The sequence below is a fragment of the Carcharodon carcharias genome, chromosome 18 (assembly GCF_017639515.1).
Source record: "Carcharodon carcharias isolate sCarCar2 chromosome 18, sCarCar2.pri, whole genome shotgun sequence".
NCBI classification, from domain to species: domain Eukaryota; kingdom Metazoa; phylum Chordata; class Chondrichthyes; order Lamniformes; family Lamnidae; genus Carcharodon; species Carcharodon carcharias.
In genome coordinates, this window is record NC_054484.1 from 69,746,907 (window position 1) to 69,761,110 (window position 14,204).

Genomic DNA, 14,204 nt, shown 5'->3' on the forward strand with positions numbered 1-14,204 from the left:
ATCTATGCAGTGGTAACTAGAGAATTGCCTGCAACTATTTCTGTTCCTGCACTTTTCCTTCTGGAATAGTCCAAGCATCTGTTCTTGCCCCCCTCCTATTTCTCACCTATATGTTTTCCCTTGATGATGTCATCCAAAACACATCAACTTCCACATTTACACTCATGACGCCCAGCTTTATCTCACCAAAAACTCGCTCCATTAATTAGCTGTTTTTGATTTGTCACATTACTTTGCCAACATCCAGTATTGGATGAGAAGAAATCTCCTTCAAAAATTTAGGGTGACCAAAGCCATTATTTTCAGTCTCTGCCACAAACTCCATTCCCTAGCCACAGACTAAGGCTCAACCAAATAGTTTGTAACCTTGATGCCCTATTTTGCCCAAGATAGACTTGTTACATATCCAGCCCTTCACCAAAACCGCCTAATTCCATGACATTGCCCATCTGTAATCCTGCCCAGCTCATCCATCATTGAAGTCCTCATCCATGCCTTTGTTACATCTAGCCTTGATTATTCCAATGTTGTCCTGATTGGCCTCCATTTTTTGACCCTCCATAAACAAGCTCTATTAAAACTCTGCTGCACGTATCTTAATTCACACCAAGTCTCATTAGCCCATCAGTACTGTGCTCACTAGCCTGCATTGGCTCCCAGTCCAGCAAAGCCACCATTTTAAGATTTGTGTTCAAACTCTCCATGGGTTCATTCCTCCCTGTCTTTGTAATCTCCACCACCCTACAAGATCTCTGAGCTCCTCCAATTCTGGCCTTTCGCACATCTCCAATTTTAATCACAACACCATTGGCAACCATGCCTTCGTGTGCCTTGGCTCTAAACTTTGGAATTCTCTCACCAAACCGCTCCAGGTATCCAGCTCTTTCTCCTCCTTAAAACTTACCTCTATCATCCGAGTTTTTGGTTATCTGCCCTAATGTCTTTTTTGCGGCTCGGTAACTATTTGATAACGCGCTGTCTACAATGTGCCAAGGCTGTCGATGCTCCTCCCTACATTCCTGTTCAGAATTCAGAGCAGGGCTGCAGTGTTGAAGGAACTAACTGGATTTGCACAATCTTCCTTCAAAATTGCGTTAGCGATTTTAAGTTTCAGTTCCCAAATGGCGAGTTTCCGGAATTTTTAACATAACTAATCTTTGTAGAAATGATAAATCGCCGCGCACCGTCATTGGCGGAAGAACTATTAACTACTGTCATTGCTGAAAGCTTCTATCATCTTCTATTGAACTGATCCAGTTCTGACGGGCAAAAAGGGATCAATTCTAACGACTCCCAAACCTTTTGCCTGAGAGTTGGTCTCGATCAGGACCTGTACTTTTGCTGGGTACGATTTAAAAAGCCTCGATTTGTCATTTTGTATTTAGAGCTTAATCTGGGGTTGTAAACTTCGAGATGAGGTGGTTGCAGGCAAATTCTATTCCTTGCACTTCAGCACGTTTACGAAACTGGTCGCCGAAAAACAGAACAAAAACATTTTGCAGAAGTGTAGTGCTGAAGTTGCGAAATGAGCAACAAAAACGTCGCCAGTGAGATTAGCCAAATCCGGGGTTTATGTTGCTTCTAAACGAAGTGCGGTTTTCAACCCTTACCCACATTTCCCGAAATACAATGTCTTCAATCTTCGGCTTTCAGTCCACTAATGAATGAAGGATTTCGCAAAGAAGCCCATGCTACGCTCCAGTAGCTTTCTAATCCACATATTTATGCGATTCTACCATCACACAGTTCTGCACCTAGACCTTCAGATTTCATCTTTCCGTTTTGTTTCTGACGGCTGAGGTATTGTTTTGATACCAAAAGAAAAAAGCACATACAATCCTCTAGACACTGTGGTGCTTGTTATTAAAAATGAATTGAAAAGCCCTAGTGATGCCGAAATCGTTTTGTGTCGGCCGCCAGCAGCTCTGATGCAGATTAATTATCCGTTTCGGCTTAGTTTACCACTCCCCTGCCCCGGGTGACCCCAGAGCAGAGCGACGTCTCAGACGGAAACTGATGAATAGAGATCAGTTACAGCGCTCTGCATCTCACCTCCTGCTCTCAGAGATCCACCAAGGGCAGAGGCGCAATACCTTCTGTGCAACCAACGCAACAGACAGCTACAGGATTGCACGGAGATACGCTTCAAAACTGCTAAAGGTGGGAGAAAACCATCCCACCAGACTGGAGTCTCCAGTTTCCGTGGAGTCGCCAGGTTTTGTACTGTCGTTTCCTACACAGACTAAACCGGACACAAGATGCTAAATCTATGCACGAAGACACTCGTACTTCATATGTAGGAATAAACACGTTGCCCTGTGGACACAGATCATAAATACATTCTTTGTAAAATATTAAACACAAACATATATCGATCTGATTGAACAATAACTGACAAGAGTGCTGGAAGTGGAAATACCACGATGCTAAACATAAGTCGTGTACCTTGTCTCCTGGGCCAAATTAAACAAAGGATTATAACGTCCACAGTGCAAAATATTCATTGTTTCTGGCAACAAATGCCAATTTAGAAATGGTTAATTATACCATCTGTGCCCTGTTATTGCATCCATTTGTCATAATTTTGCTCCCTGTTTGTTTAAGTAATGAACCATTATTGGGTCTTCACTACAACAGCCACAACTTGCAGCTATAAAGCTCCTTTAATGTTAGTAACACAAGGCATTTCATTGGAGGATGGGCAAACAAAACTAACAATGAGCCAGATAAATAGATTTTAGGGTGGATTTGGTCAAAGTAAGTTTTAAAGAGCATCTTAAAAAGACAGGAGCTAAAGGGGCGGAATTCCAGAGCTCTGGGTCTAATCAGCTGAAGGGACAGTCTCCGATAAGAGATAGGCAAGATGCCAGAGCCGTGGGAGCGTTGAGATCTGAGGGTTGTAGGGCTTGAAAGGTTATAGAGATGGGGAGGGCAAGGTCATGGAGAGACTTGAACATAAGAATGAGAATTTGAAAGTCGATGCATTGTCAGACTTGGAGCCAATGTCGGTTAGCGAGCATAGGGATGATGGGTGACCGTACAAGTTAACATATTATCAGCCGAGTTGGATCAGTTCAAGTTTGCAGAGGGTGGAAGATGGGAGGCCAGTTTGAAGAGCATTAGAATGTGAAGTCTCAAGATAAGAAATGTGCGGATGAGGGGTTCAGCAGCAGATAAAGCTGAGGTGAGGGCAAAGATGGCGATATTATGGTGGCGGAAGCAGGTAGCCTTGGCGATGAGGCGGCTGAAGCTCAGTTCAAACTGGGCGCCAAGCTGTCTGGTTCAGCCTCGGGGGCTGTGGCCAGGGAGGGGAATGGATTCGGTGACTAGGGAACAGAGTTTGGGTGGGGACCAAAAACAATGGCTTCAGTCGTCCCAACAATTCATTAGAGGAAATTTCAGATCAAATGCCTGAAGTTCAGGCCTTCAAATTCGTGGCAAGAATCACCATCTCCTCTTTGGGAAAGCATGAATGTATAACCTTATTCAGATACTTCCACATTAGCATAAGTGACTTCAACCTGCATATGGGTTCAACTGTCTGGGTGGGGAGCCGGGAGGTCCTCATTCTGGTATCTGTGATGAGATTTACTAGTTTCTCTGGACATTAAAAATGTGAACATTTTTACACGTGGAGAAAAGGGAACTCAAAAAATGATTAATATTTAAGAATAAAGTGTACGTCACGTCACCTTATTCTTCACCCGAAGCTTCGCAGCCGTCCCACTTATCCAACCCCGATGGAGTGTTTGAGAGTCTCCCATCTCCAGAATCACCTCACTGTGGAAAATGCTTCAACCAGGCAAGTCCAGAATCCAGATTCGCGTTAAGTTCCGCTGGAGGAATAGAAACCTCCAGTATGTGATTCCTATGCATATGATGCATTCGTTGGGTAATCGTCAACCGAAGTCTGCCCCCGGCACACAGCCAGCGTCTGAGGCTCTCCAAACATCATTCACCGGGCAGGATCGCGAGACTGGTCTTTTCTCGACACCGTACAACACTCTCTGTTCAGTTCAAATAATACAAGAGGGTTTTTTTTTAATCCTAATTGAGTGAATACATGGGATCTCACAATGCCCCGTTCAACCTTGATACGGTAGGTTGTATAAATGAAAAAAGGAAACGGTATGTGAGGAAAGTCTACTTCCAGTTAAAGAGAGAGCTTGGACATTAGGGCTGCTTCTCAAAAACGTCCGAATGAAACAGCTCACGCAATGGTGCTGCGACCTCCCGGCTCCCCACCCAGTCAGATTAGCAACCGGAAAGCTAATCTCTGAAGTTCTAGCGCCGCTTGCCTTGCAACAACAGCCTCTACCAGGATTATCTCCGCACAGAAGAGTCTCGGGCCTGACTGCTACTTCCTGCGTTCAAGAATGTGGCCTCGGGAAATGAATTAGCTTCAAGAAAGCGAAACAAAATAGAGTCACGTGAGCGTGGCTACCCATTCACCAGCCGCTTCGCCCACAACTTGAGCTCAAGTTTCTGATCTTCTGTCTGCATCTTGTGGAAGCCGATTTTAAAATCGAGTACACTGCACTAATAGTTCTGATCATTTCTTTTACATTTTCCTGCTGTTTATTTGATGCGTCCAATCATCTCAACGTGTGCAGACATGTCGAACATTTCCATCCGGTCTCAGCTCTTATCATTTTACATAATTTGCAAGTTATCTTTTCTTCCCCACTTCCCAGATTAGTGCCGCGCCATCGCGGGGGTATGATGGGATAGTTTTTTTTCTTGTATATTCATTCTCGGGTGTGGCCGCCTTTTACAAAGCCAACATTTCATAGAATTTGACCATCCCTTTGCAAAGGTCGCGGGGGCCATGCTTCTCAAATAGTTGGTAGTCGTTTGATTCAGCTGAGTGGCTTGCTGGGTCACCTCAGCGAGCAATTAAAAATGAACCAGCTTGGTGTGGGACTGGAGTCACACACCGGGCAGGTCAAGCCAGGACGCAGGTTTCCTTCACTAAAGGACATTCGAGAACTTTTGGGGGTTTTCTGACAGCTTTATTGATATCAGCTTTTTAGTTCCAGGTTTTTTAAATTGAATTTAAATTCTCCAACTGCTGTAATGGGATTTGAACTCTCAATCTATGGGTTATTAATTTAGGCCTCTGGATTACTGTTCCATTAGTCCTTTGGGTACATGGGGCGTGTGTTTTTCACAACATTAATGGCATGAGCTTCGTATGTCATTCAGTACTTAGCATCTTGTTCTAAAAAGAGGGAAGTGTGTTTAGATTATTAATCATTTTAGCTGGTCATTTGAGGCATGCTTTCCCTTTGTATGTTCTCTTTGTTTAATCTCTGTAGTTCAGTGACAATGCTTTTCAGATGTTGTTGACCTGTTGTGTATTTCCACCATTTTGTTTCTATCGCTCACTGCCATCATAGGCAGATTCTCCCCGCCCCCGGATCTTCTCTGACTTTTACAACAAGATAAAATGAAATAATTAATGTTTTTAATGTTTTTAAAGTTTTGCCTCCCTTTCCTGAAGGCATCAATCTATGTTATGTTAAAATTCCAAAAATGTCAGCTAACCTCTAATATCTCAACTCAGCAACCATCTTTGGATTATTGCAAAAAAAATGGGGGTAGTAACCCAGCTGAGCCTGCACTTGTCTTTATATCGAACAATCACATGACAGCACTTTTTGGCTGGAATTTTGAGGTAATGATTTTTAAGTCATGGCTGAATTTTACTTTTTCCTGGGCCATAAACTCAATGAAAAATTGTAATTTCAGTTGTTTGTTATACCTGTATGCATTCCATGTCCTAACAGTAATTTAAATTTAAAAATTTCTCCTAATATTTCCCTCCATTCTTTTGGCAATGTTAAATATATCCTCTCTAGCTATCATCACATTAGCCACTGGTTTATCCTAATGTACTTTAATCAAGAATTCTGATAATTTTGAATACCTCCATTAGACATCTTATCCTTCTCAGCTCATAAAAGTCTCAATTGCCCTATTTGTTCCTTACGCCAAAAGCCTCTCATGTCTGGTATCAATTTAGTAAATCCTTTCTGCCACTTCTCCACTCCCTTGACAGCCATTCTGAAGTATGACACTCAAAACTGGACAGGATATTTCTAACTACCAGTTAACCAATTATTTGTATTGCTCCATAAAATCTAGGATCTCGTTTACATTTTATTCAATAGTTTTATCAACCCATTCCTACCACTTTTAAAATATTTCTATATCTGAACTAAGTCTTCTGCTCCTCTACTACTTTTAAGTTTCACCATCTTATTCTTCCTCCTAAAATATATCACTTCACACTTTATATGGTATCAGCCTTCATCTCTAAGCTACAAGGCCATGGGTTCATATCTTGCTTGAGACTTGAGCACAAAGGCAACAAGAAATAGGCAATAAAACGCCATCCTTGCCAGTGACACATGCATCCCAAGAGTGAATTAAAAAAAAACTAGGCTAACAATCTAGTGCAGTATTTAGGAAATGCTGCTCTGTCAGAGGTGCCAATTTTCAGAGGAGACAACAAAGTCTGGCAGACATAAAAAAATCCCATGATATTATTTGAACAAGAATGTGGGAGCTCATCCAGTATCATGACCAGCCAAGATATATCCATCAACCAGCATCATTAAACACACTGGCCCAGAAATTCAAGTGCATCATTTGTGGATGCTCTGGTAATTACCCTGCACCAAAATTGTAAGATCCAAGGTGCCCCTGCTATTCCACCTCTGACTTTATAGTTATAGAATCATTGTGGTCGGAAACAGGGTATCAGGCTTCTTGAGGACATGGGGAAAATATTGGTGGTGATTGAGAGGGTTCTTTAATGTGGGGTAAGGAGGAGGAACACTCTTGTTCCTGCACTTCTACTCCAATTGCCTCCACATTCAGGTAAGTTAGTTACCTGCCAAGGGTTGAGCAGGGACTTCAGGCATCATGCCCATATTTTCATATGCACAGGGACCCAAAACCTAGTTCACTTGTTTGTACCACATATGACAGCTGATGGTCTACCATTTGGAAGTCAGGGCATGCTTCTTCACTGTCATTGTGGGACCTAAGTAGCTTGTGTAGCACTTGAAAAATCTGTGCCATGTGGCCCAATTTCTAGGCCATTATCTTGTCATTTATTCATTTCTCTTTGTACGATCTTGCTGTGTGCAAAATTGCTGAGATATTTCACTCAAGGCAATACAACAGTGACCACCTTTTGAAAGTAATTAATTGACCATGAAAAACTTAGAATGTACTGAGAAGGTGAAACATTACTGTAGGAAAAAAATCTGTTTCTATTGTTTATTATGCATTAAAATGGAGCATCGTTTTAGGATTCCAATTGTACAGCAACACTGGTGCTGTGAATATGACGTTATGTGACAGCCTGCAAGCAATATTCCTGCTTCTTTCCAATAGGAATCTTTCACCTTCTCAGGACATCCTAAAGTGTTTCATGGTCAATAAAATACTTTCAAAGGGTAGTTACTGTTGTAATGCCTCGAGTGAAACATCTCATCCACTTTGCAAATGGCAAGCAATAGGGAGAGCACCTAAGGTTTTATGACAGCCTCAAAACAGAATTTCAAGTAACCCCCATGGACTAATTTATTAAATCAAACTGCAATAAATCAAACTGGGTCTTCCAAACCCACCACCATTACCATCTAGAAGAACAAGGTCAGGAGACACATGGGAACACCACCACATGGAAGTTCCCCTCCAAGTCATACACCATCATGACTTGGAAATATATTGCTGTTCCTTCACTGTCGCTGAGTCAAAATCCTGGAGTTTCCTCCCTAACAGCACTGTGGGTGTACCTACATCACACAGACTGCAGTGGTTCAAAAAGGCAGCTCACCACCACCTTCTCAAGGGAAAATAGGGATGGGTAATGAATGCTGGTCTAGTCAGCGACTCCCACATCCAGAAAGTCAGCACTTGTGTCTAGAAACAGATTCGTGCTAATGAAAGAAATTGGTACTGAAATGCAGCTACCATGTAACATCCGAGAATCGCCTAGTGACATTCATGCACAACACAAATAATATAAAGTTGAAAATGTCGAAAGGTGTGTGTGAATGAGATGCAAGCTTGAAACGAAGGGGCAACAAAGCACAGCCGCAGCCGAGGAATGAAGACCACGCAAAAAAGAGAATCTGCTAGAAGCTGTTCCATATCAGAAGCGCAGTGAGCAAGTGCATGAGAAATACCTCCAAGAGCAGAAGAAAAATCGACAATCTCGACCTCCTGACCAAAAATCATAACTCCTGACCAGGAAGGGATCAGTACACAGCCACCGGTGTTGAATTCCCCCTTCTGCAGCCTAAACTGAGCAAATTCACAACCCTCCCCCACTGATCAGAACCCCACGCCACTGCGAAGCACAAATCCCCAGTCGCCTCCCGTTGAGCATGAATTACAATCTCCTTCACTCCCACCGCACCCACCTCCTCCTCCACACCCCCACCCCCCCACCCCCCCTCAACCCCACCCCCACAACGCGCAGCTGGAAAGACCACACACCCTCACTGGATGAAAGGACGAACAGTCAAATTATGTGAAAGACGAGAACTAAAAGGCTCGAGTGACAGTAGCCGCCAAGTACCTTCGGACTGGAAGCAATGGAGCAACTGTATTAGTGAAGTAAGGCAACCGTTGGGGGTTCTGAAGTGGCTGCCATTAATACAGGTAACTTACATCAAAAACCCCCTCCCCCAAATGAGCAGAAACCGCCTCCTCCCGCTGAACATGGAATGGGAACAGCTTTCCCTCTCTCCGTGAGCACAAACAACAAACTCCAACCTCTAATCATGAATGGTGACCCTCAGTCCCGCCCCCGCGCCCAGGGTACACAGGATTTATGGCTTCCCCCTGCATCCCACCCCAAAAGTGAGAACGAATTGGAACCCGGTATGCTAAAAGCAATCCTTTCCAAGGTTCCCTTACCCACCGCACCACCCCCCCCCCCCCCCACACCCCACCTCTCTCCGTATATATAACCTTATACCCCCTCCCTCCCAAATGTTGGTCCCTCTCACTACCTTTCCATTTCCCTCCTTTCTGGCCCAATGCAATTATCCCTCGCCCTCTAACCATACTGCGTTCGGTCCCGACTCTCCGGGTGCAATGCTATAGGAAATCATAAAGAAATCTGTCTATTTATTTACTTTTAAGAATAGCGTTTCCGCGGGAGACACCAGTGTTCAAGTCCCACCAGTCCGGCAAACACCCATTAACCACTCCGCTGCTTCCTGTCCTTTAACCTCCTGCCCGTTGCCTAGTTGTTTGTTTCAGGAAATGTATAGTCTTGCTCATTTGGTAAATGAGATAATAAAATGTCTCGTGAATCCTACTCCACCGAAGACGATAACAGATTAATACTGCACAAACCCAAATTTTAATTTTGAACTCGGTACAAATGTATTATTTATCAACTCCTTCCTTCCAAGAGTCGCAAGAAAAGCCCAGCAAAAGCAGTTCTTCAAAGCCCAAAACATTTGCATGACTTTCGGTGGATATTTAGGTTGCGTGGTGAATGTAGGGGGAAAAAACCAGGATACAACATTTTAAGGCCTCAAGGTTCAAGTGCTGTTGTATTATTCATAACCAACTCATCAGTGACAATGCAAGCTGTCGAAAGACCCACACAGGCTGATCTAACTACTCACACGCTGGTTCCATTCACTTCCTCGTTCGCCCCCGCTACAAGAGACACACTTTGACGCAGTAGATAGAACACAATTTCCGACATGGAAACGTTAAAAACGGCGACCGTAAATATTCAGATTATGATGGATTGTTAATACAATGAAGCTCTTTCCAGATAATTTATCAGATAACAATCATGTTACAAATCAACTGTAACATGTATCCATCTATTGTTTTATCATTGACATCATTATCATCAAATTAAGATTGACTTTTTGTTTTGGGTCAACTGAATTGAATTTATCAGGATATCAAAATGCATCTTTAAGGACTTAAATCTCAAACCTATGAAATACCAGCTGAAGTTTTAATCCCGGAACAAGGTGAAGCATCGATACACTTCAAGCTTTCCTGAGTATGGAACCAAGAAAAGGGAAGCAAGTTGGTGGAGGCATTTATTTCTCGTGATGGTAGAGCTGCGAGAGTGCGTTGTTGAACAAGAGAGCGCAAATATGGGACTGTACTCATTAGAATGAAACAATTTCATAAGCAGTCTGCCGTTCCTTGTCTGGCTTTGTGTTCTTGTCTCCCAAACTGCCACCCTCCTCAGCCCAAAACCAGCTAGATGCTGTAAAACGTCAATCAGCAACTGATGGCCTATCGGTGGTAATAGGCAATCAACAGAAAAATCACCGCCGGAGGGCATTCTCACGCTTATAAAAAGGTTCAATTTTACACCAAGCCACAATTAAGCCACAACGATAAATAAATCAGTGTCTGAGAGAAAGAAATATTTACAGCAAACGGCAACGCTCTGATTGCTGAATGTTCATTTCTCTTACAGGGCTCTGTGTTTTTGTCTACCCTATTACTTCAGAACTGACTTGATTCCCATCGGATAAATCAGCTAACTACTGGAAACCTCCAAGCGCTCGTACCAGACAGAGGGCACGTCCAACAGCAAACAGGGGCACCAGAAAGTAAATAACTTTTAAAGCATTCAAGAGCAAACGATCTAAACAAGAATCGTCGTACGTTAAATAGATTTCAGCACGAACCCAGACATATGCTAAGAAATGGCGAGATTCTTTTAAACATTGGGTTGTGTATTGAGGACATCAATCAGCCACCGAATATCAATCAGGAGAATGAGGACACGGTCACAATGTTGCTGTCGTACACACGCAGGCTGTAGCTATGTAAATGGTCTATATTTCGTGTTTAATATGCTTAGGCTGAAAAAGCGGATGGGAGAGAATTACAAATGTGCAAAACATTTTGAAACCGAGACCACGAAACACCTGGCAGAGCGATCAGCGAAGAGCGATTGAATGAGACGCCTCAGTGTGGTATCGTGGCTTCATCTCGCATTACACGCCTGTGTCAGCAGAACGGCCGTGAACTCATTTCCTCCTCACTGCTGCACCGCCGGAGGAGAGAAACAAAACGCACTGAACAATGGCTTTTACTGAACAATCGGCAGGTTTTCTCCGCATGACGGTCAATTCAATGGATGAAATAAAACACACACACGGCCGCGCTGTTACTTGGGCGATCCGGTCCTCTTGGAAACTAAACAGCGCATGCTACATTGTGATGCCTGTTAACAAGAGTGAAATGCAGATTACATGTTTTCAAAAGTTTGAATTACACTAATTATTTTCAGAAAATGAATAGCGGTAAGTGGACTGCATCTTTAAAGTTATAACCTGGGCGAGCCCGGCAGTCATCTTTTAAACAGAGTAAATGTGCAATGGACAAAGTACGTAATTTATTTTCGCGTCATGTAACCACTCCTCCCCCGCGCGCACACACACATACTGCCAAACCTCGTGCATTCGCACACTTCACAAGCACATAGAATAAACATGCTCAAATGAACCAGGAGGCTCACAGGTTAAATTCCCAAAGTCGATCAAGATGTAATGTCTCTCTCCCATATCTCTGCGATTTCAGCCCCATACATGACTGCACAAAACCTAGCGAGACTCGCAATCTGCCGAGTCCAACCTCAGTTTTTTGGTGAATGGCAATTGCAACTACTATCAATACGCAACATTGTGAGCCTTTATTTCAAGTCACGAAAGGGTATTTTACAGCATTTTCCAACCAGCTTACAGCCGTTCAAAGGAAGAGAGAGTCTGAAATGCATGCTGGGATGAGTGGTTTCTGTTCCATTTTCAAAGCAGACAGTCGGAATTACTGTTGGCTCGCACAGTTCGAGACCTCCAGCTCTGGTATTTTAACCACCCCCTTTTCCTTTTCAGGCAGTCATGTCTCGTTTCTCCTCCAGTTTAGGTCCTTGTACGCGCGGGCTTCAGAAACATCTGAACTTCCTTCCGCTCAGCTGCACACTGAAACCAGTTTATTTCAAGGCAGATCGAATTGGAAGAAAAGCGCGCCATGCTTTCCCAACTTTCCGCCACCGTTGATGCATCATCATTTCCACCCCCTCCCCTCCCCTCTCCTCCCCTCCGGCACCTGCGAAACCTCTCGACATATCCAAACAACCAGAAATTTGCAAACGCTAGAGAAAGAGACATCAATCAGCAGAAACCAGCTCGACCAGGCCCTGCCTATCAGTCCACAGCACATTACTGCTTTGTATCACAGCTTCACAGATATTGATAGCTGCGAGGCACTGCTCCCAGCCCCTGATTGTTGCAGCTAGTGTTTCACCAAACAGCTAATGTGCAAAGTCATGATGGTTCTCGTTCAGAGCGCTACACCCCCAAGGTGGCCTCAGTAACACCCAGCCTTATTGGGGACACAGAAATGTGGGGTGTTCAGTTAGTGTGTCTTTTGCCGCATTGTCTGGCCTTAACGTAAACAAACGGTTCCTTCTAGACTTTCCTACCCTGGTCAAATTGGTTTTTTTTTGTATTCAACGCATGGAGAACATATGAATAAGGAAAAATGAAAGCTTCAAACAAATGAATTAGTATTATTGATTTGCGGTTCTTAAACACCGTGCTCATGTAACTACAGCGTACTCGTTCTAAGTGTTGAATTATCATGAGTAGTTTTACAGGCCAATCCCACTCACGGACACAATAGTTATATTCAAGACAATTTTAGACGATCTCGCCCAACGCGCAGGTCCTTCAACCCTCTTTAAGTTGTCTATCAGAATCAGGAATATTTTAAAGGAATCTGTCAGTCGTTAACTATTTCTGATTTACCAGTTTAAATGAGCCTCACCTCAAAAAGGGCATGATTAGTCAAGACCAACAAAGGAATACATCGGCCAGGATTTGTTAAATTAACTCGTGGTGATCATGTTAACTTCCGAAAACCACTGGAAGTTACACGGTATACCGCAAGTGAAGACGCATTATTATCAACAGACGTATTATCAACAGCAAACAAAACCCAATGGGATAGAATCAAGGAAGCCAAAAATATCGGTTTTGGTTTTCTAAAGCAATAAAATAAAACAAGGATAACATTGGTGTAGTAACCTCTAATATCATTCAGTTTCAATGTGTTATATTCGAACAATTGCTGCACAGTTCGTCACTGACGGTCCCTGGTAATTTTTTCACTGCCTCCTACCTTCACCCTGACAGTTAGTCTCGTGATGTTTAGTTCATTTTTAAATTCTCCAAGGACCGAGCTAATACTGAACTTTAAATACGTTTTGTCACTATGCTTGCGGGTTCAGGTGATTAGAGCTCAGCGCATTTTGGTACATTATTAAAATGTCTTCAGTCGCTTTACAAATCAATATGAAAGCTGTTCTGAAGTCTTAACCAACCTGACTTTTCATTTTAATTGGATGTATCCCATCAATTCTGACAGACAAATCTCCGTGTAGTTTCATTACTTTCAGCAGTAGGCTAGGGCCTGTTTGGATGTAAAGCTGCCAATTGAAATCTTGTGAAGGTAACTGAGATTAAAATTATTAACTGTCACAAGGGCAGCACCAAATGCCCAACATTTATATAAATCCCATGGGTAACTTTCAAAGAGCCACTGGCCGCGGAGTGCATTGTGTTCTCAATCTTACAAAGGCCAAGATTATAGTCACAGATACGAAAGTGGATACAAATTCAAATCCACAGCAAATGCATACTATGAGATTGGTATTTTACAAAACACTTAATTTGGTTCAGGCAATTATAAAATGCCAAAGAACCAGTTTTATTCAAAATATATATTGAAAAACTGCTGCAATATCTAATTTGACTATTTAAATGAACCAAATTTGGTCGATGGCAGACTTCAATATTTTATAATATACTACTAGTCCATCTCCTGTCACGCTGCACCCGGATGAGTTAAGATCAAAATGCAGTCTTAAAGTGAGGGGGATTTAAAGAAAAATATATTCATTCTTGGGATTGGGAGCATTTATTGCCCATCCCTAACTGCCCTTGGGAATTTGGTAGTGAGTACCTTCTTGAACCCCTTCAGGCCACGTGTTGTAAAGTACACCAAGGAGGAGTAAACCTGTTAAGGAGGGACTTCCAGGATTTTGAACCAGTGATGATGGAAACTGTGATATAATTTCAAGTCAGAATAGTGTATGATGTGGAGGGGAACTTGCAGGTGGTAGTATT

The 14,204-nt window shown here is 42.9% G+C and overlaps 1 protein-coding gene across 7 annotated transcripts in view; it reads right to left on the reverse strand.

Annotated features, from left to right (window-relative positions):
- The window catches only part of bcor (BCL6 corepressor), a 189,838-nt gene that overhangs the window by 145,167 nt on the left and 30,467 nt on the right, over positions 1–14,204 (reverse strand). For 6 of the 7 annotated variants that reach the window (XM_041211005.1, XM_041210997.1, XM_041210999.1 and 3 more), the window contains exon 1: positions 3,693–4,698. The exons of the other annotated variant lie outside the window; for it this stretch is intronic. In XM_041211005.1, coding sequence (XP_041066939.1) covers positions 3,693–3,764 — 72 coding nt within the window. In that variant the 5' untranslated portion in view covers positions 3,765–4,698. Of the gene's footprint in view, positions 1–3,692; positions 4,699–14,204 lie in introns of those variants that run through there. 7 annotated transcript variants of the gene reach the window in all.